This window comes from Sylvia atricapilla, chromosome 2 (genome assembly GCF_009819655.1).
Source record: "Sylvia atricapilla isolate bSylAtr1 chromosome 2, bSylAtr1.pri, whole genome shotgun sequence".
In the NCBI taxonomy this organism is placed as follows: domain Eukaryota; kingdom Metazoa; phylum Chordata; class Aves; order Passeriformes; family Sylviidae; genus Sylvia; species Sylvia atricapilla.
This window is the reverse complement of record NC_089141.1, coordinates 97889008-97916616: the sequence shown is the minus strand read 5'-3', so window position 1 is coordinate 97916616 and position 27609 is coordinate 97889008. Positions and strand designations below refer to the sequence as shown.

The 27609-nt window shown below is 39.1% G+C and overlaps 1 protein-coding gene across 2 annotated transcripts in view; it reads right to left on the bottom strand.

Annotated features, from left to right (window-relative positions):
• GLRA2 (glycine receptor alpha 2) overlaps window positions 1–27609 on the bottom strand; it is a 128782-nt gene that overhangs the window by 88514 nt on the left and 12659 nt on the right. For both annotated transcript variants that reach the window (XM_066313891.1, XM_066313892.1), the window contains exons 3-4: window positions 8277–8344; window positions 1258–1481 (exon numbers count right to left, since the gene is read on the bottom strand). In XM_066313891.1, the coding sequence (XP_066169988.1) occupies window positions 1258–1481; window positions 8277–8344 (292 nt within the window). The remainder of the gene's footprint in view (window positions 1–1257; window positions 1482–8276; window positions 8345–27609) is intronic.

Sequence of the window (27609 nt, the reverse complement as noted above, 5' to 3'; positions counted from 1 at the left end):
CATTCAAACAAACAGATGCATTCATTTCTTTCTCAGGGTGAAACAGGAAATATTTGTAAGTGACAGCATATTTGTCACTCTGTCAGTGCTTGGACCATCCTTGTATCTTATTATTTTTCTCAGACTCTTCAGGTAGAGTAATTTGAAACCCTGCTCAGTAACCTCACTTTATCTGTCCAAATATTGCAGGGCTCTTATCAAGGAATTTCCACAAGAATTATGTAAGTGGATGAAGTTCCATGCTAGTATTTATTTATTTAACATCCTAAAAAACACATCTATCCTGAGCCTGGATCAATAGTAATTCCTTAATGAAAATGCAGTTAAAACCACCATACCCGATCAGAAATAACTGCCTTCTAACCTAATCTGCTTCATAGATGAGCAAATTCACTAAACAACCTGTTAAACAAATACTATTATGTTTACTTTCCACAATGCAAGAAAGGCAAAAGCCAAGAAGCATTCCCAGGAAGAAAAAGAACCTCCAGTAATGACTTCATTTTACACAATCCTAAGAGCAATAATAGAGTGTTTTGCATCTTTGGCTACCACTATCAGGCAATTAATGGCTCACAGTAAGCTGAATGTCAAACAAATACTGCAGGTTGTTTGCTGCTATTTATGCCTGTAGAATGTAATTTTGTTTTTCTGGTTATGTCCCATTTCATCAGGTCATATCAAATCATATTTTGTCAGTGTTTATTGATCCAGCTAAATCTAGTCCCATGACACACAATTCATTGCACTTAGTATTAAAAACAAATCCTTTCCATAGTTCCAGGTGTTTTTTTTTTTTAAATGTGACTAGATACAGCCAATTAATCAGTGACTTTCATGTCGAATTTATTGCATTTCAAGCATGTTTTTACTTAAGGTGTTGAGCAGTTATTTAAATTAATATTCCCCTTTACTTTTAAATTGCAACCAACAGACTACTGAAGAGAGGATTCCCTCTTTGCAAGAGGAGTGACTTGAGCTAATGTTAATGGGAATTAAGCATCCCATTAAAGTTCTAGACAGCCTCAAGTTTTCAACAAGACCAAGAAGTACCACTGTGCCACTTAGAGACTATTTTGCAAGAAGTAAAATATTAGCAAAGAAACACAGGCTAATTTTTACCACTATCCTGCTATTACTAAGTCTCATTTTGGTTGTGCACCTGAGACAACAAAAAATTAAACATCTACATTGCATTCAGAGAAACAGGGAGGGGAAAGAAAGGGATAAAGAGAAAAAAAAAATTAACTGGTTTACCTGATACTGTATAACACCTTTCCAGTTTTAGAAATCCTCAGCAACTTGTTGTCTGTTGTGACATCATGGAAATTTGCTCCCTTCTCATTGGCAAAGAATAAATCTGGCTTCCAAATAGAATCCAACATAGAGGGATCCAAATCCAGGGAATCATCAGGATATTCGCTGTAAGCCAGACGTGAGTCATTCCACTGCTGTCTCAAAAAAATGTTCACTCTGTAGTCCTACAGAAATGTCATGTAAAAAGGTTACTAAGCCACCAAAACTGGAAGCCCACTTAAGCTTTCTTTATGTTCTTAGACCTATTGCAGTACCAGCATTACAGCAAACATTTGTGTTATCCTTTGAACATCAGAGTTGTCCTTTGAAAATAAAGTTGTCAAAATGCTGCAATGAACCATACTAACACAACTGATACATTTTCCAAATCAAAATTCCTTGAGTGATGAAAAAAATATTATCTGCAATCTCCACAATTTAATGTAACCCTCTTTCAAATGTTGTGGATTAATTAAGAGATATATATGGAAATTCAAAAAGCATTGCAGCTAAATATATACAATTTTATCAAAATTTTATCTGTAAAATTACCGATTTAAATAAATTGGTTCCAATATGTAAGTAATTTATATCTAATGTTCTCATGAATAATTTTCAAATCCAGTGCAGCCAAAATCGTATAGACAAAATTAAATCACCACTACTTATTTACTATTTGCTTCCTTTTCCTATTCACTGTATGATTTTTGTGTTTGTTCCTTCATTTACTCCTCCCTGTCTGCATCCCATTATAACTGGCCTGATTTTTTTCTTCTGCTTGGTGGTCTGCTAGTCACAACTGGGAAAGGCAGCCATTACTTAGAGGTTCATTTAGAACGAACATTAACTCTGTGTCAAGAGCTGGTTATTAAAGGTGACTGCAAAAAGAGCTTTAAGTTTCTAAACTGTCTGCAGGGAATGGAAAGAAGCAAATGCATACTCTCCTTATCCCAAAAAAAGGTTTCCAAAGTTGGCAAATAAGATCTTCGTCTCCCTGAAACTGCTACTTTAAATTTGTTTATGAACATTCTCTTAGAAATACCACCTACTCTTCCTCTAAAAGAAAAATATTTAATAATATTTGTATTGATTATGTTATCTGAAGAAATGCTTTATCAGATAATTCTGCTGATCGTACAAAGCATTAACATCTAGGATTTGCTTTATGGTAGTGGACGTACATTAAAATGGAAACACTGTGCTTTTGACTTGGAAAAATGTATGAGCTGACTGGCTTTTAGTCAGGTAACTGAACTGTATAGAAAAGAAGTTATCACCCTTGAAATGCAGATAAACATTCTCACTCTGATCGGGGCTGCAGAAAGCAGCTTGCCCAAGATGCAGACTCTGTGAATGAGCCCCTCTGAGCTTCAGTTTTCACCCCCTTTGCTCCCTGGGGTGACAGTGAGGTCTGCTGCTGCCCTGACAGAACATTTCTGATATCCAAACTGATGCAGATTTTGAACCCGATGGGAGCTTTACAATCTCAGCAGGTGAATAACTTTCTTTCTTTGTTTTTCATATTCATTTTGCTCTTGGGTAGATGTGATTCAAAACAGGAGTGTTGACTAATCAGAACAAGACAGACCTGAGAGAGGTCTCAAGAACAGCATTTATTAAAGATACTTACAAAAGCCTGTATCTGTTTTTCACAAGTCATTGTACTTTTTATGGTGATCTTGTTTCAGACATTTAAATATCAAATAGCTCCTTGCAGTTCTGAGCTTGTAAAATGTCATCACATCTTGTGAGGATACACCATCCATAATCATACTATCCCTTATTTCTTGGTCTTAAAAACTGAGAGTGTGTTATGTTTATACTGTGTCTTCAAGCTTATATTTAAGTATATATGCGTGTCAGAGTTTATATGGGACAGCTCTAGCTGTAAATCCAGAAATGGATTCTAATTCTGCAGAGAAGAAGATAGGAGCAACTACTGACAGAATAAAATTCCTGCTAGCTGTAAGGCTGCCTTTAATTCTTCATTGTAATATGTTATATAATAAAATCTATGGAAAAGAGTGGTATTTTTTTCCCCATGACATAGAAATCATAAATAAGTCAGATCAGTAATTATATAGAAATACCTAAAAATTGCTTTGATGAAGTTCAGTGGTTAGTGATTTAGATGATAAAAAACAATCTGAAAAAAACCTTTATTCATAGAAGAGATTGCATATGGTAATATATATTATACCAAAACCATAAATGTGCCCATAAGTTTGCACTCTATTTTTCAATGTATTTTCATAAATTTATCAGAGTCATCACACCAATAAATTTAGAAATACTTTCCCTCTGCAAGCTTTGTTTTTAGAAGCAAAAAGAACTGAAATCTTTGTTTACGTCTGATAGGCTTTGCATATATATGTGTAGATATTTTAATGAGAAATAGAAATGTAAATATAACATGCACATCACAAGAACAGCATTATTTTTTCCTCCTGTGCTTGCTGTATAAGCATTTGAGAGAGATATGTGTTTACACAGTCAGACTTAATCATGTGCAGGATTTTGAATTTTCTTTTCCTGAGCTACCAGTGTAACTATGTTTTGAAGGAAAATTCTCTTGAGAATGGTAGAACAACATGGAGTTGAGGCAGACACTACAGTGTGTATTTTGCAAGGTCCTGAGGGTAGAAGTGGGTGGACTGTAGTAATGCACTCCTACACAACCACAAGTACACCTACCCTGCAAATTCTTTCTGACAGCACCACCACTCTGAACAAGGAGAGTGGACCTGAAGATTCAATCTCAGATGCAATACCAGTGTCAGCAATAGCTCAAGGCAACTCAGATAAACAGTTTTCCTCTGTTCTCAAGCCATAAGCTCAGAGTACTAGAAACATACTGAAAGAATATTAATCTGATTAGATTAAGTAGCTCTATCTGAAGATTGAGGGACTTGATCCACAGATATACTTAGTTTGTACTACAGGAATGTAGATAGATATAATTTTTTCATCAAATCTAAATCCAGATTCACTGCCCAGAGCAAAGCTGGATCCCTTTGGTCTCAGGCTGTGGCAGGAGGAGTGCAGAGGAGCCCCTGCCCTGTTCAGTGCTACTTTCTGTCTCAGAACCAGCACTTGTCTTCAGTCTGAGCTTTCCTCCCACCTTTCCCTCCAACAGCAGTGATTGCCCAGGAGTTGGGTTGAGATTCTGAAACAAACAGCATACTTAGCTGGCCTTCCATCAATAGGAGAGGTTTGCCAAAAAGACTACCTCTCTCTCTAAATTCTGAAGATGAATGCCAACTGAAATGTAGTGGTTTGACTACCTATTCCAAGGCCATGCTACCTATGGGCATAAGCATGCAATGCGTCCCCAATGGCTTCAGTGGGAGCCTTTTATTTAGTTCAAAGTACATTTGTGAATTAATCAGGATCTAATAAGCTTATTTGTAATTATGGAGGGTTTTTCTCTGAATGGGAGATAGTACCATACAGCCAGCCACAGCAAGGTTTTTTCAATTAAGAAATGGCAATTTCTTATGCTAACGTAAGTACTCAAAACACAACTGGAGTTTGAAACATATACCCTGACAGACAACCTGCTTCACAGTGTCAGTCATTGATTATAGGGCATAACAACGATAATAATGTCCTCACAGTTAGCCATTTCTCTAATTAACAATTAGCTCGTCAATGTACAAACCACTCTTAACTTCTCCTACAGCTGATAGCTAAAAAATCCTGGTCATTAGGAGCACTGAACATCTGAATTCTTTGGGATGCTGCCCAGGCTGATGTAGATTACTCATCTGTGATACTCAACTGCAGTCATTCTGCACAGTGAATTTTCTGCTGAATACTGCATGTGTAAATACTTCCAAAAATAGATATACAGTTTACTCTCATAACTGCTTTATTCAGTGAAGTTATTCAGAAACATTTTTTCTCTTTCTGTGCAAGTTAGGGCTTATATTAAAAACAAATAAATCAAAGAAATATTTCAACTATATCATGTTCACTCTGGCCTATTTTTTTTTTACTATTTTCATTTTGGTATAGTATATATGTCATTTAATAAGGAAGAAAAACATTTCTTTTGCAGGAAAAATAATCTACTGGGATACTGTCCCATATGCGCATTACAGAGCAGAAAGACACCTGCATTTTGTTTCTCCAGGTCTTTGGGAATAAAACTCATGAAGAGTATATGGAATTCATCCATCTGAATCAACATAAAATCCTCTCTTATTTCCTAATGTAAGGTTTTAGCTTTTAGAAGAGTGTGCTGGACACTGGAGCTGTGATGGCCTTTCACATGGGGGGAATTTTATCCTGTACTGTGTGTCTTAGTCAGAGAAGAGAAACTACTCCTGATAATGTTACTGAGAAACTGGCTTACTGAATTTAGTAGGTCTGGGCCTATAATCCTGTTTGCCGTGTTAATTTCTCCTACTGAAAGCTTCTCTGAGCAAGTTTTCATCTTCCAGGTTTCCAACGAACTGCTGTAGATGGTCCAAGTCATTTTCTGACAATGTCCCTTCAGTGTGTGTACATGGCATCACTAAGCATTCCTCTCCTCTGAGACAGGAGTGTCTCTATTGAATTTGCAATCCAGGCTTTTAAATGAATCATTTAGTTTTATGTCAAAAACATCAAGAGTATTTTATAGGGAAAAATGATTCCTAGGACTCAAACATATTTGCTATTTATCACAAGGGATGCCAACAATCTTACCACATGATTATTTCAGAAAAGCAAAGTAGTTGGAACCGTAATTGATGTCTGCCTCTCAGAGCAGACCCCTAAAACTTGTCACAATAGTCATTAAAGAAGCAACAACATTAAGAAAATTAATATCAAATAATTGAACAGCATCTTAGAGAAATCCTTCCACACTTTCAGCAGATATAATGAACAAAGCAAAATAAGAAAGCCAATAGTCTTTGTTTTCATCTACTTGGATGTTTGGCTGCTTTCAGCAAAATGTGTTAATGAACATTGGAAAGGTGCACATTAACATATTTGATAGAAGGTAAAATGCAATGAGGGGATTTAATCAAAGCAATGAAGGAGTCTAATTAATGCAATCAGCATTAGGTCGTGCAAATATTTTCATTGAATGCCATCTTGTAAAGCTAGTGACGTGCAGGATTTTTACTACTTAATGCTATGCTGATGTCTCTGCACACTGAGATCAACAGACATGTCTGGGAAAAAGTGCTACATTCACAGCTATCCTCTCAGAATCTTTAAAACACAGGAAAACAATTTATGTTTTCCAAAAATAATGAAAATTAAGTCTGTTGAAAATTATGTTACATCCTGATATATGTTTTTTCCAGTCATTTTAAAATCGATTTAAGTTTTCTTTTAAGTTGTTTTTAAAATATTACAGATACATAGTCAAAAGCATTAACTTATCTGTTTTATAGCTCTGTATGTTACTGCTTGCCATTTATAGCAAAGTCTTTCCCACACTGTTAAAGAAAACAACCTGGCCTAGCAATAACTTGCCTTTTATATCTAGAAAACATTAAATAACAGGGTGGGGTTTTTTTAAATAAAATTGTCTAGGAGCAGAAGATTTGTGTTCCCACATTCTTTAATCACCACTTACTAAAATGCTGGCATGAATTACAATTGAATCTAAATTAATATTAAACAAAATACATAAGTTACGCTAAAGATCTTCTCTTCCTTCAAAACACAAAGCCTGCAGTGCAGTATCTATTCCATTTCATAAAAAACCTACTTTTTTGGTTTACTCTAAGTGGGTAGAAAGTTCATTTTTAATCACCAAGTTCTCAGTCCTACAGGACACCAAGCATCTTTGTTGCCTCTGGCTTCAGCAAATCCAGAAAGACCTGGATGCTGTGTAGGAATCTCTGGAAAACAGAGCTGTGAAACTACATTGCAATTTCTTCAAAAGTGCCATAGATATGAGCACATAATAATTATTATGGGTTTATCACCTTATTATGATAAATCTGTCAAGAATATCTCTGTGGATTAACCCACATAGTCAGGTAAGCTTGAATAAAAAATAGATTTTTTTTTATTCACTTTTGGAAAAGATTAAAAAAAATCATCTTTTTAAATGGAATCAGATTTTTTTTTCTTAGCAAATATTGAAAAAAGATAGTAAACTTATAGACTTCTAGGTTATTTTTTTTTAAATAAGTTGGATTAAAATTTTAATTTTTTTCTTACTTTGATTTGGTTTATCTTATATTTTGCAATTTTTAAAATGAAAATCTAACTTCTTTTTTTAACTGTGTTCTTTGCATTCAGTCAAAATACAAATTTCAGTGAAGTGGAATCCCATCATCTCCTAGTACCAATTTAACCCCAAAATACTTAAGTCTTATACCCTCATGTTCTAGTCGTTTGACTCAAGTTTTACACTTACTTCTGTGACTGACGTGGCTGCAGTGCACAGAGATCTATCTCAGTTAAACAAGACCACTTTCTGCAGCAGCAGGTAATTCAGCATGTGGTTTAAGACACACTCAAATACGGTGCACTTGGCAGGGAAACACACAGCTGAGCCCCAGAAATTCCTCTGCCTCTTCAGAGCTATTGAAATGTGAGAAAGCAGGTTTGCACACACCTATATTTGCTGCCATCACAGTCACTACAGACTGCATGTGTTTAGACTTGATAAGTAAGTTTAATATATATATATGTACACTATTTTATATCTTTATAGATATTATTTTTTATTTTTTTTATTTTATCTTGGTTTTAGTAGGGTTTTAGTAGCTTCATTTTAGTAAATGTCCCCGCATCCTGAGCATCTCTATTCTACATAACATCCCACTTCTTCACAAGATGGCTTCAATGATCAGTCCCACTCACCATTGTAGTTTCTGCTATTGAACCAAAGCTGTTGATAAATATGTTGCAGGTAACATTTACAGGAGGACCTGCAAGTTGAACAATAAATAGAAAAATTGACAGGTTGTGTTCATGACATATATTAAGTATTGTTGTTCTCTTGCCAATGGCATCATAGCACTTACCATTGTGGTTTCTGTGACTGATCCAAAACTGTTGATAAAAATATTGCAAGTAACGTTTACTGGAGGACCTGTGGAATGCAATAAAAATGTTGCAATATACATTGAAACAAAAGTACAGATCCCTCAGCCTCCGTACAGTCTGGTACAGATGTGACTGGAAACAAGTAGAAAGTGAGTTTTCCCAAACAGCTCACGTAAATTTTGATCGAAAGAAAAACGTTATCAACACTAATTTATTTAACCTAGTTTCGTTGAAGGTTGTCATATAAATGCACAGAACTACATCCTTGCATTTAGAGATTCACAAGAGAGTTGAGCGAGGGTTTTGTTATCCACAGTACCAGCGCAGAATGTACTCTAGCACTGCAACCACTCCTCTCTCCCTTCTCCCTTCCTCCAGAACATAAAGGTTATCTCTCCACATTTATTCCACTGTAGGCAAAGGTTTGCCTCTGAAATTCCCAGCAAGGGAAAATTTTCACATTGACTCCAGTCTACAAGCAGCAATTTGTGCACCAGGTCTGGAAGTGTCTGCCTTGCCATTACCAAATATTTTAGAACTATCTGTTCTGGCTTGAACAGATAGCTTTCATTAAACAGCCATTTGTTTTCTCTTCCCTCTCACCACCTTTGCTGTTATTCAGCAGTCACTGACGTGCGACAGAACGAATGGGGACTTAATATTTAATTGGTTGCCTATTAGCCTCCTTGATTTTTAGATGTGAGGAAATAAACAAGGGTTCTCAACAGAATCAAAAAGGATAAATGCTAAAGGCCTAAATTTCAGTGACACAGAAGCTGGTACAAGCACTGAGTATCAAGTACTTTCTTCTTTCTTTTGCCATTATTTTTTTAATCACATCAAATTCCTTATAAATGAAAAAATGTCAGTGCAGAGAACATAAATATCCCCATTAGGTTTATAATTCAGATATGAAATTTATTTTCAAAAGATGAAAATATTATTACTTTGAAAAATGGAAGAATAAGCTAATGAGTCCAGTGAAACCCATTGTCAACCACCTGACTGCTAGACTATCCACCTAAAAGGAAAGAATCATGTTGGTTTTGGGAATAAAAACCACAACAGTAGCATGTTTTGAGGCTGTTAAATTCCAATGAAGTGTGTTGTTCAACTCAGTTTTTTACAAGTATTGGCTTTAAAGCACTTCCTTTTTATCTTGCAAATGTGTTTTCATTTCCAATACCAAGTTAAAAAGAAGACAAGTAGTCTGCTATTTTCCCTCCATATTATCATTTTTGTTCTTTGAATTGATGGTATTTCTACTAGATATGCACCTTGAACAAAGTGTTTCTCTTCATCCCGACACACTGAATCATTGTATCATTAAAGCTGGAAGGAACCTCTGGAGATTGCGTAGTCCCTCCTGTCCCAGAGCAGGATCATCAGGAGAAGGTTGCTCAGGACTGTGCCACATCAGACTTTGAATGTATCCAGAGATGAACACTCCACAGCTTCTCTAGGCAACCTGTGCCAGTGTGCAGTCACTCTCACAGCAAAATGCTTCTCTTATATTAAAGCGGAATTTCATGTGTTTCAGTTTGTGTCCACTGCCTCTTGTCCTGTAACTAGGCACCACTGAGAACGATTTGGTGACCTCTTCTTTACTTACACCTCATCAGTTATCCCTGCACATGGCTGAAATTCCCCAGAACCCTTTTCCCCAGGCTGAGTGACCTCAGCAATCTCAGACTCTTCTTGTATGACAGGTCCTCCAGCCTCTTAACTACCTTCATAACATATTGCTGGACCTGTAGCAATAAGTCCATGTTTCATACTGGGGAGCCCAGAGCTGGAGTCAGCATTCCAGATGTGTCTCACCAGCTCTGAGCAGAGCAAAGGATCCCTTCCCCCAGCCTGCTGGCCATGCTCTGCCTAATGCAGCACAAGAGTCCATTGGCTGCCTTTGCTGCAGGAGAATGCTGCTGGCTCATGTTCCCCTTGGTGTCCATGAGCCCCACGGCATTTTCTGTAAATCTGCATTCCAGCTGGGCATCTCCCAGATTGTTCCTTCCAAGGTGCAGGACTGCATTCCCTTTGCTGAACACAGTGAGGTCCTCTTGGCACATTTCTGCAGCTTTTCCTGGTCCCTCTGAATATCAAGAAACTCTCTAGAGCATCAACCATTCCTTACAGTCTTCTTTATCCTGCCCATTAGTTGAGGGTGCACCATGTCCCATCATCCAGGTAATGAATGAGGATATTAAACAGTACTGGCCCTGTACTGTGCTTGTGTTAAAACAGTAGGGACTGGCCACCAGCTGGACTTTGTTCTGCCGATCACAGCCCTTTGAGCATTGCAATTCAGTCAGTTTTCCATGCCCATTTGGCTGGTCTGTTCCAATAGTCCGCTCCACGTTGTGAGAGACAGTAACAAAAGCCTTGCTAAAGTTGAGCTATACACTGCTCTGCCCTGATTCATGAAGCCTTTCAAGTTGCCATAGAAGGCTATTAGAATTCCAGGGAATGATTTCCCCTTCAAAAATCCATGTTGACTATAACAAATCATCTTGCTGTCCTTCATGTTTGGAAATGGCTTCAAGAAGGATTTGCTCCAGGCTTTAAGGTACGGCTGGCCAGCCTGTTACTCCTGTATTGTCCTGTTTCTCTTTTTTAGAGATAGGAATGACATTTCTTTTTCCACAAGATTAGGAACCTCCACCAGTTACCATGACCTTTTAAAGATAGTAAAGAATGCAATCACCCAGTTTCCACAGCTATGTTAAGCACTTGTGGGTGTTTCCTGTGTGGTCTCATGTACTTGTTTGTGTCCAGTTTGCCTATGTGTTCTGTAGCCTAGCTCTTCACCACTAAGTTTTTATTGATTTGGACTTTTTTGCAGGTTTCAGTGGCATGGGATTCCTGAAGACCATTCTTGACAGTGAAAACTGTGGAGAAGGAGGTTCACAGCTGTTGTCTTGCAAAGGCCATCACATGCGAGCATCACAGTTCCAGCTTCTGAGTGTCAGCAGAACCTAGTAAATATGCTTAACTACATTGGGAAAATATGGCTTACATATGCTAGGAAATATGCTGCCACATCACAGACTGCAGTCCAGATGTGCAGGAGTAGGTACATGCCAGAGCATCGCATTTTACAATAATAAATTAAATACCTCCCTCCATTTCTGTACTTAATTACAATGTCTTTTACTTGCCTTCTGCTGGTAGAAGTGGAACACTATAAGAACTATACGAACTCAGTAAACTCAGTGAAAAGAAATAGAGAGATCAGTTTTTTTTCCTCATCTGAGGAACTTGAATATAAATGTCTATGGACCTGATTAGATGCATCCCAGAGTCTTGAGGGAATTGACTGATGTAGTTGTCAAATCACTGTCCATGATATTTGAAAAGCCTTGGCAATCAGGGGAAGTTCTTGGTGACTGGCAAACCCATTTTAAAAATGGGAGAAAAGGGCACCCTGGGAACTACCCACCTGTTAGCCTGACCTCTGTGCTTGTGAAGATCATGGAACAGATCCCCCTAAGAGCTGTACTAAGGCATATGGAGGACAGGGAGGTAATTTGGGACAGCCAGCATAGCTTCAACAAGGACACGTCTTGCCTGACCGACCTAGTGGCCCTCTATAGTAGAGTAACCATCAGTGGTCAAGGAAAGAGCTACAGATGTCATTTATCTGGGCTTCTGTAGGGCCTTTGACACAGTCACCCACAACATCTTGCTCTACAAATTGAAAAGGTATGTAAAATTTTTTCAGCCTGGAGAAGAGAAGGTCCCAGGGACACCTTATAGTGAGTTTTCAATACTTAAAGCAGCCTGTAAGAAAGATGGGAACAAATTTTTTAGTGAGGCATTCTGCAGCAGGACAAAGGGTAATGATAAACTAAAACACCTATAAGATTCAACCTATAAGATTTTTCTAATCTAACAGTTCAATTAAAATGAAAGCAGCAAACTTCTGTGAAGCATAGCCAAGGTTTCAGGACACAATCTAAAAATCTTCAAAGGCAAAGGAAATAATTAATTTGACTTAACTGCCCAAAATATAAAAAGAGTTGACATTACCTACAAAAAATTAAGCAAAGTACACTTTATAACTAAATCCTTTTCTCTCCCTAGTTTTCTTTTTGTTACTTCCAATGCAACAAGGTAACAGTCCAGGTTGCCTTTCGGGGACATTCAAGATAATCAAAATGTCCTTTGAGTCATAAGGAAAATGTTTCTCAAAAGGACTCAGGCAAAAAAACCACCAAACCAGGCAGCTTATGCTCAAATCAACCAGAAAGTACATGTCTGGTATTCTGATAAACAGCTAAGATATGGCTTCTGTTCCCTTCAGCTCCCTTTCCCCTGCTTCCCCGGAGGGGCTGGGGCTGCTGCTGCTGCCACTCCACAGGGCTCTCTGATGCACTGCCTTCTTGAAAAACCCTGACATTGGAATGTGTCACACACCCCCTGGGACTTCGGGGCACTTAACACTTACAGAAAGTCCCTGGCACTCATCTGCTCGCCTTACCCACAAGAAACCTGAATACACAGAATATTGCCCTGAATGTGCTCAGCATGTTGCCTCAAAACTCCTGTACCCAAGGTGTCTGTGATCTTATTGCCATCTGTCAAGAGAATGAATCTTTTCCTAATCAGCTGCCAGAGGAGGTGAATCCATCCCAGTGTGCGGAACAGTTCCCATATGGAGGGATGGGTGCTGAAAGAAATACATTTGAGCCCCATCCAGCTCCTAACTCCAGCCTCTGCTAAATATTTTTCAGTATTGATAGCACACAGTCACAAATCTTGCTTCATTGGGTATGTTCTTGAGAAGATTAACTTGTACTCTTTCCCTGAAGATGATCTTAACTGCAACTAATCATATCTACATCCTCAAGTTTGTCCCAACTCTTGTCTTTTTTGGTGTAGAGTTTCCAGGTCACACCTGGTAGACTTTGCTCTACACATTAATTCAAAACATATAGCTAAATTGTCCTTAGTGGGAAGGGAATATTATAATCATACAGGAGATTTAAAATTATACCTCTGCACTTGCCAATTTTCTTTGATATGTGTGTTTATTAAGGGATTTATTAAGGGATTTTGTAAGGCAAACTAAAGCACAGTATACATAGAGAACTATGGGCAAAGCAAAGACATGTGGAAGCAAAAATAAAAGATAACAAGGCAGAACCACCTTATGAATGACAGTGGAAATATTGGCAAGATATTTACAGATCTGTGAAGAATCTTTTATCTTTTTCTATAAGTAGTATTTTCTGATCTGTCTTCTCAATTCGACCCTTGTGCCAATGCAGAGAGTTTTTTCTCACTATCTCAAATGGTTTATTTTGTGTATACAGAGGAGAAAGATGAGCCAAACCTCCCTTCTCCCCTTGCCATGGAGAGCAGGATAGTTAGGACTATTTGAAAAGACTAAAATCAATCCCACCTGAGTGTGGAGATAGAGCAGGAATCCAAGAACAGAACCAAGGAGCTAAGTAGGGTGGCAGTGATCCCACCAGGGACTGAGAATCCCATTGTCTGTAGGAGGACAATTTCATGTCAGGGCTCAGACAAGGGAGGTGATCAAAATGTGAATGGGGGAAGGACAAAGACCCGCATGCTGACCTGAGCACCAGTAATACACATCCTAAGACAGAAGGGGAGGATAGAGGCACTTGTTGGAGATGGTTTTATAAATGCAAGTTCTGACAACAGCTGGGGTTTTAGAAACCATTTATCCCCAACCAAACTGAACAGCCTCCAACATCCATCAGAGACCTCATGAGACCTGAAACAGAGCTAACCCCTATGAGGCCTCTGCTTCTGCAGCTGCAGTACTACAGGTGCCTGAATTACCACTTCAAGAGCTTGCCAAGGCACCTCTCCATGGCCCTGCAGGCACATCCTCATAAGTCAGACAAGGATAAACTGCTGCTGGGACACCTCAGCTGGCCATGGTCATTAGACAGGGATAAGTTGTTCATCATCCCAGCTCCTTCCCTGCCCAGAGTGTAGCACACAGGAAAATGACTGGAGAAGTGCTTTCAAAGGCAGCTCAGCCAGTCCTGTGGCCAGTGACCATTGGTATTGGTCCAGAGAGACAAAAAGGTGGCTTTGATGCCCTGAAAAACTTTCTCTGAGACATGGGGAACCTGCAGCTACTCCAGAAGAAGTGTAGCTACACACTTGTTTCCAAGGGCCCATGAAATGTGTAGTCCAAACCACGATGAGAAAATTCACACAATTTAATGAGTTTGCTTAAGGTTATAGTAAGAAATCAAGAGGCAGACCATGGGTAGCCTTTTTTGCAAGCACTTAGGTAAGATTTTTCTCTTCCCCTATCATTTTGCCTTTAGGCAAAACCAATCTTTCCCTCTATTTAAACATCATCATCTCATTAGAGTCTTAACAGCTCAGTCAGAGGAGGCAAAATTAATGGCACCAGGAAAACATAGTTACCCTAAGGCTTACAAATCAAGGTGACATTTTTTTCTGGGTGGTGATGCTTTTCTTCTATAAGGTTGTCTTTCTATGGGATTTCTGTCAAGTTCATGACTCTGACTGCTTAAGTATATTCTTATCCAGTAAACACAGAATTCCTTCTTCCGTAGAAGTGTTCAACACTAAATAAACTACTAAATAAACAAACAAAAATCCCTTCAAATTAAAAAAAAATACAAACCAAAAAAAACAGCAGCAAAAAAATTCCCACGCCAAAATCCGCAAAAACCCAAAACAAACAAAACAAAACCACCACCAACAAAACAAAACACAAAAATCCATAAGGCCAGAGGTCTCAATAAATGCAGTATTTTGAACTGATTCAATTTACCGGTAAACTCAAATAAAGACAAAATTATTGTTCTGCTTCATCAAGCTAAAACCAACATCCTCTGAAAGTTCATCTGTCATATAAAATAACTTAGCTTGCTGAGAATGCCATTTGCCCTGGTAGGAATATGGCAATGATTTTGGGTGCTTACTGTTGCATTCAAGACTCAGAATCGTATTGTGTGTAATCAATATATATTTATGACCAACAGGCTGAGGCTAAGAGTCACAAAAGCACTCAGAGAACCAGAGAAAAGCCTGAAGAGATCTTTAGGTGTCCAAAATCTTTTTAGGACTCTTATTCCCGTCAATATCATTCGGTCCAAGAATTACCAAGTGTCTAGAAATACATGTGAGCAATACTATTTATGAAAATGGTATCTTTCCATCTGGGAGAGACACAACATGCCCTGCCCATAGCAGGTGAGATGTAGAGGCACTACTGGATGGAGGAATCAGCATGACAGATAGCAGAAAGCACAGTTTTTCCAACTGCCTATTTTGAGAAGTGCACATGCAGGCACACATGCAAATATATATGAACAAACAAAATGAGAACTCTACTCTTACATCAAGGTTTCAGCTGCTTCCCTGCACTAGCTTGAGAAAGTATCTAAGCAAGAATGTGGCCCTATGAGATGACCTGGATGCAAAAAGGGCATGTGATGTTCCAGAATTTAAAGTTCTTCTTCAGCAAAATACCACTGAGGCCTCCCAAGACAAACACTCCAGTGATTGTCAAGTCCAGGTGATCACAGGAAGATCCACAGAAAGAAAATTCTCTAGAGTAAGTACTGCTAAAGCCATCTCTCTATATATATATATATACATTGACACAGTTTGAGCTCAAACAGTGAATAGTCAATTTCTGAAGTGGTATGTGAGTTTTCAGCTGTGGGACTATCACTGAATGTAACTGGAGTCAAGCTGGTAAAATCCTATCAACATTTCAAGGAAGGAGAATCCCTGCTAAGATGCACTTTTTTGTGCCTTAAAGCTCTTGTGAAAATTGTTGGATTGGCATGCTTCACATTCAGTGAATGCTTTTGTCCATAGACCCAGTTCTGGCAGAGGAAGGTAAGTCTCACTCCACAAAGCCCCTTCAGTTCTGCATTTGGCATTACAGGATAGTCCATGTGATGTGTTCATTCTTCCCTGACTCTTTCTGCCGAGGCTGATAACAGAAACATACATTACTGTCAGCTCTGGGTTACAGTGGGATATATCCACACAGGTTATCTAACAGACACTGAACAAGAACAATATTCGGGCACTATTTCATTTCGCTTCACAAACCAGGAGTTCGGAAAAGGAAAGCCCATTAAACAGTTGACATGCTCCTGATTTACCCAGATAACCTGAGCTAGTCTGCAAGGAATATATAGCCACAGCAGTCACAATGAATTGTGTAATGTGCTCGAGCTGGCTTTCATGCAGGTGGTTTGAGGGATGGTACCAATGTAGCCACGGCAGGCCATTAACCCCAGACATTATAGCTTGTGCTGAGCTCTGTATCACCACAGTGTTGTCCAGCACATCTCTGAGCAAATCACTTGAAAGCTCGCTCAGATATTTCTACACAACCCTCAGCAACACTTGTGACTGGGTGCAGCCACTCCCAGAGCTAAAATGTTCCATGTGAAAATAAAACTGTGGAAATAATTCTAAAAAACAGTGAATCAGAAATCTTATATCTAGAAAATTGCCACTGGAACCACAAGATTAGAGTGCAAAGTTATTTAGAATTTATGTCAACTTTGGGAATATCCAAATCAATCCTTTAATCTTTCATATGTCCATCAAATTGTTTTTCTTTCTCTGAACTTTTCACTAATCTTTCAAATTTCCGATTCTTGACAAGCACCTCTTTGCAAGGCATCTCTTTTCAAAGTTTTCCTTCTTCCAAAGCAAAAGAGCAATGGATAGTATTTGAGCAAATGGAGTTGTTTGCTTCTCTTCTGACATGAAAAAACCTGACCCCTGTTTCTCTTCTTCTCATGAAACAGTGCTCACTGAAGTGGCTCTCAGCCTCTCCAGAAGCAGGCAGCAGAGCTGCTCCTCACACCTGATCCTGAGAAACTGCTCAGTTGTTTTGCATTGAAGAAAACAGAGCTCTTCCCTGCTGATTAACATGTGAACTGCATAATGTACAGAGGCCTGGCACACCCCTGCATGTGGTTAAATAAAAGATGGTTTTACATCTACAGTCATGAAATCATGAAATCTGCACTCCAGCATAGGGTCAGACAAACTCCTTCTGGCTAATTTTATTTATAATGTTTTATGAAGCCAGGGTGGCCAACTCATCTATGACACTGCATGGAACCACAAGATATAAAGATGTTTACTGAGAAGAGACGGCAGAATGGAAGATCTACTTAATGAAAGAAAAAAAAAAAAAAAGAAAGAAAAGAAAAATATTAATAATATTAAAATGCTGCTACTAGCCTCGGTTTCTATTTTCAGTCAGAATAAACTGATTACTTTTTCTTGGCACACTCATTTCAAAATATTTCTTTTAAAAGAAATGTTTCTTTGTTCATTTCTCTATAAATATGCCTTACTTTGTTTCTTCTCTGTTATTCTGATCTTGTGTTACAGAAATTAATGGAAGCTCAGCTATAAGTGTCAATAGCTATAGTCTCAAATACAGGGCTTAGACAATACCTGTCTCTGTGGCTACAGAAAGGACTCAGAATCGATTTTAACTCCATTCTTGTTCCTCTGAGCCTCAGACACTCACTTTATTTAACAATTCTGCCAGCTTTCCTCCATAATATTCTTTGTTTTACTGTCTGAAAGCATATGCAGGACTTGAATTATAAAAGCAGCTTGGGTGACTAATATTAGAGAGCAGACATTGATTTATGGCTGATATGGAATTATACACCAAATGATACATGGGACAGAGGTGAACAATGGGATTTAGACAAATGGGATGGCTCATTGATAGGGACAAACGACAACAGAAATGGTCAAGAGCTGTTGTAGCTGTCAATCAGCAACAGGTCAGACACCGATTCAAACACCCACCACATCTTGCACTAAGAAAATAAAATTTTCCTTTTATTTTTAAGTATTTCCTATTTTTTACCTCCTTACAATTCCACTCATTTCCACCTTCAATGCTCCCATCAGTTGATCTGTTGCTTAACTCAGCCTCCTATCCCTCTCCTTCACTCATCTCCCTTCTTTTGGGGAATCTCCTTAATCAAATCGCACATCCCATACAAAGAATAATCCATGTTTTTACTGCAGGACATCCTTAAGGTACTCATTGGGTACCTTAGCATTTTTTCTGTCATCGGTTCTTTGTATACATAAAATGACTGGAAGAATGGTAGGGGAATGAAAACTCTTTGCCAGCCTAAAAATAAGCATCTCCTAAACTGACTGCCTTACTTTTTTATCAATACCAAATCTGGTCTTTGATGCAGGATGTTCACTGCATTGCTGTGAGGAGATCACACAGCTTTCACATAGGCCCAGAGCTCTGCTGACATAAACCATGTTGCAGGGTCAGGGCATATGATCTTTTTCTGGCTTCTACCACCAACAGTCATGCTGAGCAGAGGTCTTCTACAAAGTCATCCAAATGAGACTGTGTCCACACTGAGAAACTTATTGATCTAAATTGAATCTATCCCTAATTATTTTTAACTTTGATAAGTCAATATTATGTTTTATAAAAAAAATCAAGGAGTTAAAGTCTGGTTTTAATAGATTGTGTGTGCTTTACCTCACACAAAACACACCTCTGAAGTGTGACAAACCAAAACTCTCAGTGGTATGAAGCCAAGAATTGAAAACTTATTCACAGGAGTATTATTCACAGCCAAAGAGCTGAAAAATTCTCCCAGATGCTTATTTTTGTGATATTTCCTATAACAAGACTGACCAAAGGATTTAATACCTCAGACTGCTCCATATGATGGGATATCACTGTTGGGAAAGGAAAATTGCTGCCTGAAACTTATATAAGCCTGAAAGTTATATGGAGTAAACAATTCTTCAGTTTTAGTTTAAAAAGAGAGAAAATATACACATGTATTTATGCACAGGCAACAGGCAAATTTACAACTGGGAAAAAAAGAAGTTTTTACATATGCTCCTGCTTTGGCACCATGCAAGTAATTTGCATCTCTTCAACAGCTGATTTAAATTGCAGTGTGAGAGTTTATAGCAGCATTCTGAGCAAGCTGTTCTGCTGTTTTATTTATTATTTAGGACTAATTTTTTTATCAGGCATAGTAAACAGTGCAAGAAGCAAGAGCAGTTCTGATACGATAGCTTCATAGCCTGAGACACAGACACAAAAACACACATCGGGAGTGTAGTCATTAGGGGCAGCCTAACATAATGAGCATCGATCTGGTAAATTTAAATCCTACGTTTTCTGACTAATTATGTCAGTTTAAGGAAAGTATTTAGCCTTTTCTCAGATATATCTCCCCAAGGACAAAAGCAAGGGAGATATCCTGTAGTTGTGTTCCTGGGGTGGAGGAGCAATGAGTTTGTTCGTGCAGCATGAATTGATTGAGTTTGGTTACCATTCTTTAATGGAGAGTGCCCACAATTCAGCTAGTCACACCTGTGCCCAGTTGCTTCTCTGCAGCCCTGGGCTTTGGAGACACGGAAATACACAGGTAGAGATTATTAGTTTTTGGAGAGGAGCATCATTCTGCTACTGTGCTTCCCCAGACAGCCCACTGTTTATTACAGCCCAAAAAAACCACCTCAGCCCCATGGCAGGCTGAAGGAGTTGCAGTGGCTGCTGCTTTGTTGCAGAATACCCAGGCCCTTGTGGAGGAAACATGTGGTCCATGAGGCAGAACATGATCCTTTAGCACAGCAGGGTTCTGCTTGCAGAGAGCAAGTAACCTGCAACGGGCTCTGTGTGAGCCCTCCTGAAACTGTGATTCTCAGCAGGGTTGTGGTACCTGCTTCAGGATCCACTGCACCAGATCAGCATATACAACCTTACACTGAAAAAACAGCCAAGAATTTCAGCCTTTCCTTCTAAAACACGATCAGTTTTGTGGCCAGTAACAAAACACTGGGAGATTTCATGCAGAAAGGGTCTTTTCTAACAGCTTCTTTGCCTGTCTCAGGTTGAAGGGATACTGACTTGCAGCTCTTAGAATACAAGGCTGTGGATTTCTAGGAAAATGGGGTGGTATATCTCTCACTGTCTCTTATTCAGAGGAGGTGGTATTCATACTGAAGTGCAGCCTGTGGTCACTGCTAAAAATACTTCTATCTTAGTGGTCGGGGCAATCAGGAAATGTGAGAGAAGTGACGTTTCTCAAACCCTGTCCTTGCAACATTTTCTGTAACATCAGTTGCCCCTAAGGTTTACTGGCTACAACAGGCGCTTCTGTGCATCTCATCAAAGTGGTCAAGAGTAAAGGCTCTCCTTTCTCAGACAAGCAGCTACACTGGAAGGTTGAAAAGTCATGTTCCCTTTGCATTTTTTTCCCTGGCTTAGTCAAGTTTGAACTCTTTGCTTCAAAATAGACCTCTCAGAATCATTTATACTCATTTGGATCAGATAGAGAACTCTTTAATCTGAGGAAAAACTGGACCAGAAATCTTCTATGTATTGTAGAGGATGGCAAGCCACCCAGAAGACACCATTTGTTTGGGGATGGCAGCGTGGCACATTAAGTGGTTACAGATCCACATTGAGAGGAGTATTTTTTCTGTGTATATAAGAAAAATATAAGGCAGGGTCTGAGATTCCTAGTCCATATAGGGAGATGGAGGTGGACCAGTGTCTCATCAGAGCTTGAGTTTGGATTAGTAGAGAGGTGGGTGCTCTGCGAAGCAGACTGGGGCAGTTCTGTGGACACTTAGGAGCAAAACTGAGAGAATCTGAGGAACTTTAAGTAAAGCAGTAATGTTTAAAAATAGTTTATCACTGTAATGTTTAAACAGTAAAACACTGCAAAGTGTTACAAATCAGGTAAATCAGAAATTTCTGGAGAGGGGACATGGGCTCTGTTTGTGGGCTCATATTCCAATTTTAAATGCTTTCTCCCTTTATTGACTCATGAAGTGCTAACATGGAATTGATGCATCAGGAGTCATCATTATGTCTTCATTCCCAAGCAGCACTTGAGGATTACTGGTAGCTGGCACAATTCAAATAAGCCACTAGGCTGCTCTTATTTAACCCTCATAAGTAATTGAATGCTTGGTGAATTACTCTCCTCTCATGTACTGTACAGCTTAGATCTTGCACAGTTTCCAGTATCAGAGCCTTTATACTTCTACAAATTTATAATTTTAATCATGGACTTGGTGTTTATGACATTGGCAGGTCACTACTTATGCCATATATGGTGCACCCTTCATCTTAGAGTTCTGCCAGACCCTGCACCAGCCTGTCTGCATCATCTGGGAGGCTCCTCTCTGCAGACTTAAAATCACACATTTCTCTGAAAGACTGTGAAATGCATATTTGAAAGCTGAACTGTCAAACACATTTTCTGATGACTTAATCAGAGATTTATATGGACCCACAGTCAAGGACCAACCCCAGCACACACAGAGAGAGGGGAGCAATAATGGAGAACAATGGAAGTTTGAACAGACAAGGACCTGCAGGAGGATGAGACTTCCCCTGAAGGCTGAGGTGCATCACAGGAGCACTTCACTGCTCTGGAGAGTAAACACCTGTCAGATCAGGATTGCTGCTGGAACTGAGTAAGGCAGCTCCATCTGCTCCCTGTGTAACTACCTGTGCTGCTGAGGTGACAGTGGGTGACTCTTCCATGAGGTATGGAGGGAGGACCCGTGTGCTCCCAAGAGAGGTGAGCGGCTTACCCTTGTACAGCCCGCTATTACCCACTGGTTCCTGCAGGTACCAGTGACACAGCCAGGAGCAGCCTGAGGAGTACCAGGAGAGATTGAGAGCCCTGGGCACGGGGATAAGGGACTCTGGAGAGCAGGAACCCCTTTCAACCATCCTGCCAGGGTAGCAGCCAACGACTCAATGTCCGAGTCTAACAGCTCGTTGTCAGTATTGCTGCTTAATAAACTGGGCTTAATAAACTCTGTGAGTGACATGGGACAGTGGGACTGAGTGCACCCTCAGCAGGTGTTCTCATGACGCCCAGCTGGATGGTGTGATCAACACATTGGAGTGAAGGGACGCCATCCTGAGGGTCCTTGAGAGGATTTTGAGGTGGGCCTGTGTGAAACTCATGGAGTTTAATGAGGCCAAGGGCAAGGTCTGAATGTGGGGCAATGCAAACACCAGTACAGGCTGGGCAGAGGAGGGATTGGAAACATCCCTGAGAAGGAGGGCTTGGATGTGACCCAGCAAGGTGAACTTGCAGCCCAGAAAGTCAGCCCTGTCCTGGGCTGCATGAAAAGCAGTGTGGGCAGCAGTGTGGGAGAGGGAGAGGAGTATCTTCCTTTGCTCTGCTCTCATAAGACCCCACCTGAAATACTGCTTCCAGCTCTGACACACTCAGCACAGAAAAGACATGGATTAGTTGGAACAGATCCAAAGGAGGGCCACAAAAATGAACAGAGGGCTGGAGCACCTCTTCTATGAGAACAGACTGAGAGAGTTGGGATTGTTCATCCTGGAGAAGAGAAGGTTGTGGGGAGACTTTACAGCAGCCTCTCAACTACCTAAAGTGAGCCCACAATAAAGATGAAGAGGGGAATTTTACAAGGACATGTAGTGATAGGACAAAAGATAATGTCTTTACACTGAGACAGTAAGTTTAGACCAGATATTAGAAAGAAATTCTTTTCTGCGAGGGTGGTGAGACATTGGAACATGTTGCCCAGAGAAGTTGTGGATGACCCATGCCTGGATGTTCTTAAGGCCAGGTTGGCCTGAGATCTGAGTAATCTTGTCTAGTGGAAGGTGTCCCTTCCTGTGACAGGGGAATTGGAACAAGATGATCTTTAAGGTCCCTTCCAACACAAACCATTCTAGGATTCTGTGGAAATCTACAGAGGAAAAAAATAAAGTAAGGAATCTGTTTAATAAAACTGCATATTTCTGTTTTATGAGCTAATTTTTATATGTAAATTGTGTTCTAAGTGTGTGAAATAGATTTAAAGATTATAAATGTCTATACTTGTAGTAAATTCAATGTACATGTTTTTATATGTTACAAATATAAACTGCATGCTTTCTAAAACAGACAAAACACGACAAGATTCTTAATGAGTGACCCAAGGGCCTTTCTGCATAGAAAATTTAAGTGTGAACAAGACATTGGATGTGATAAAAATATTATATTAGAACATTATCAAAACAATAGGATCTTCTCCTTTTATATCAATGGTCTTTGACTCTGCTTTGACATTTGTTTTTCATAAATCCCCTTTGCAGTTTATGCAGTAGCAGAATAATATTCCATGACAACAGCCAAATCTATTGATATATTTTAATTAAATAATTGTTTCTGAATAATGGCAACACAACAATACAATATGGATGATTGTTGCTAAACATTTATATATTAAAGAAGACCTGGACAGCTCCTCAGCTTGGATGACAGGCAGCATTGGTTAGCTTGTGCTTTACCCTGCTGCATGCTCACAGCCTTTCTGGTTTGCCTTGGAAGCAGCTGGCTGTGGGAAGCTTAGAAAGAGATCCAGGGAATGAGCAAACAGCCAAGCAGTGTAGCTAATCAGGGGTGCCTTGAGCTTGCTGTCTGGCCCCATTTGTCTAGTAGCCTAGACATAATCTAACTAGCCATGCAACTCATCCAGCCTATTCATGTTCTGAGAAAGAACCTGATATTAAAATAAGAGAGGAAGAAGTGCAAGGTCCGTAGCCCTTTTTTTTCCCCCTAGCAGTTTTAAAAGAAACACAATTAAAAGGATCCTTCTGCCTGAAAACGTGCATACCTAGGGCAGAGCCTGAGCATCATTTCCTTAGCTTCATTTTTTGCAGTTGAAGAAAAATAAATGAAAACCAAATAAACCCCATGTCCTGTGGGTAAGTATCCTTGTGCAGCATCTTACTGTGCAATGAGGTGGGTGTACATGACTTTATATAAAAGCATTGCAAATTTTAGATGTGTTTCAAGAAAGAAAATAAACCAGAAGCTTACCTTCCTAACAATGTACGCTTGGACATCTCAAGCAACTATGTTTAGGGAGTGCAATGGTCTGGCCAGGTCTGAAAACTGGCCCGGTATTCTCCCTTCTCCAATGATGAATCCTCATCCCCTGCCCTAAAACTTGAATGCACCAATAATGTGCCCTTTCTTACTACACACTGCTCTGCCTGGAGAAGATTTGAGTCTCCATAGGACTCAGCCCTCTGAGCCTTTGAATCTGGCCCTTTGTGAAGAATAGCCCAGTATGGGATATTGACCACATCTGACTTCAGGGCCAGTAATTATGACCAACTGAAGGGTAGTGGGAAGGTTGTTAACCACTGGAGAACAAATTGCTACAATCCCGCAGCTTATCTTCAGTATGTTTTTCAACTTTCATGTGTCTAGATTAAGGTCAACTTTTGCAGACAGATCCTCTTATCATGTGCATAGAAACTGCATTCATTTATTAAGCTTGATGCCATTAATTTCACCCTTAAATGCCATTCAGTGCTTTCCATTCATGTTTTTAAACATTTCAGCACTGATCAACTCAGGGGCCAAGTAAGTAAGTAAGCAATGGGTTTGAACATATGGGAAAACCTGATCCTTGCTGCCAAGGAGTTAAAGTATTAAAGTGCATAAGCCATTTCCTGTAACAGTTGTCAGGCTAATTGTCAGTAAATTACTTAGTCCATGCATTTATTATTCAGATATAAACCCACAGACTCAGCATGAAAATGGCATTACACTGCTGTAATCACAGACTAATCTTTTACAACTATGGCCCTACACCCCCAAAACTGCATCACTAACAAAAGAGCAGCTTTTGAGAAAGTTAATTCACAACATATTGAACCACCCAGTGATGAGGGTAACACTAACAGGCATTATTGCTGCACACTTCCATGTAATTCCATAAAAATCAGAATAATCTTTAGTAAACACAATGACTCAATGGTAAAGATTGAATTTAAAACATAGAATGAAATTCAATACAAAGAAAATCACTATCATTTTCATTGCAAATGTTTTCTATACCTGAAGATAACACACTTCTGCAGTTCTTGTTGACCAACTCCCTTGTTCTGTACCCAGTGCATGACAGCCAGCCTAATACCTAAAGTATTTGGCAAAAGGGACACAGAAGTGCCTATAGGTAATGGTATTTTCTTTCTATCTGAAAATTTCTAGATTGCATTTAGATTTTCAGTGGTGGCAGATGAAGAAAATGTTAAAAAGTCGAAATGACTAGTAACCTCTGAAGATCAACACCTGCTCTGAAATGTTAAATTCAAGTTGACGTTCCAGTAGCCCCAGATCTCATGTTGAGATTCAGTTTTAGATTGATACCTTGTATCCTGGTATTACATGCAGTGCTCTTGAGCCTGAGCTGAATGCACACTAAGCTAAGATTCCAGTTCACCATCCCTGGTTTCTAGCAATGAGAAAGAAGATTCTTGGCTAGTTTCATTACAGAGGTGCCCTACACTGCTATTTCTGGCTTTTATTTAACTTTGAAAGCAAAATGAGCACTGGAGAAAGCAAAAGGCATTGCTTCTCTAGTGTTTTACCATTAAAAATAGAAAATCAATATTAATAAAGTAAAAATGCATTGTGCAAGCCTCACTTTTTATTATATTTCAAAATCCATGCTCAACTGATGTTATAATTGAAGAAGAAACTGCAAATCAACTCATAGGACCATGAGCATACACTGGTTGTCAACAGAAGGACTCTCAGGGACTTCAGTTAGTAGTAGATTGCAGTCTTCATATTTACATTTAAAAGTATTCCCCTCTGTGTCCTTACACAAATTATTAGCCTATTCAAATTCAGTGAGAGATAAGTGGAAGATGAAAAAGTATGCATTAAATATCTGACAGAGAGTGATTAAAGAAGGGCAGTTTTGAGAGCTGTCACTCTGGTACTTCCTTTTGGCTTTTCATCAGGGGGACATCCCCCTTAGTGTCTGGACGTTTTGTATCCAACCACTTGAAATCAAAAGGAAAAATATGTTCCTCTACGTTTGAATGATTGTATAAGACAGAACAATACAAAAGAGAAAGTACCTTTCATTATACAGTACTGCTAGGAAAAAAACCAAGCGGAAAACCAAAAAAAAAAAAAAAATAAAAAGGCACCCACAAAAAAATCACAATCAAAACCCCCTGTTTTTGATGTCTAAATGTTTATATATTCACCTGTTGCTCTCCCACTATCTTCCTGAATTTTTTAATTTGCAAGAACAAGATAGGAAAAAGCAGTCACTAATGAAGAAATGCTTTATCTGGATAAAACACCTTGTTCCAGTAAGTAGCGTTTTTCTCTCTCTTTAGAGTGCACAGCCTTTATTTCAAAAATTAATCTAATAGCTGCTGTTTTCCAGTAATTCAAACTAGTCATAAAAGTATATTTAATTATTGTATGATCAGTGGCATAAGATAAATATGTTCTACTCAGTTGCATTTCCATGAAATCAGACTTTTCTGACACTATAAAATGCCTGTAGTGGACTCAGGAAAAGCTGTGTAACTAGTCTAAAGCAGAAAAAGCTAGACAAATGCATGAGTAGAATCAAAGAATCACAGAACGAACTGAGTTGGAAGAGACCATCAGTATCATCAAGCCCAACTCCTGGCTCTGCAGAGGGGCCACAAGAATCCCACCATGTGCCTGAGGACATTGTCCAAATGCTTGTTGAACTCTCTCAGGCTGGTGCCGTGACCACTTCTCAGGGAAGCCTGTTCCAGGGCACAACCACTCTCTGGGTGAAAAACCTTTTTCTAATATTGAACCTAAACCTCCCCTGACACAGCTTCAGGCCATTCCCTGGGTCCTGTCACTGGTCACCAGAGAAGACAAATCAGTGCCTGTCCCTCCACTTCCTCTCATGAGGATGTTGAAGACTAAAATAAGGTTTCCCCTCAGCCTCCTCCTCTCCAGGCTGAACAGACCAAGTGTCCTCAGCCACTCGTCAAACAGCTGTCCCTCAAGAGCCTACAAGGAGAGGCTGAATAGTGGTACAAATATCTTGATTCACAATGGTTTTTTTCTGAAACATAGTAAACAAATATCCCCAGACTAAAATCAAAGCCAAATAGAAGATCCCTAGTTTAAATAATTATTTCAGTAGCCTCTTTTATGATAAAAAGTTCTTTCCTTAAGACATGAAAAGTGTTATGAGTCAGGTACTAGTTCAGCATTGCATGCATTCTTCCATCTATACAATTTAGAATATCAGTATTGTAAAATAGGCCTTACCCCCAAAATTATCTTAAACATATTTATAAATGTTAAAAACCAGAACAATCTATTATGGACACAATAAAGACTCCGTAAAAATATAGTCTCTATCATACTAACTTCAAGCAAAATAAATTTATTTTGACTCCTTTTCAGCTGTCCTCATTCTTTAAAAGGAAAAAGTATGCAATATAGAAAATAA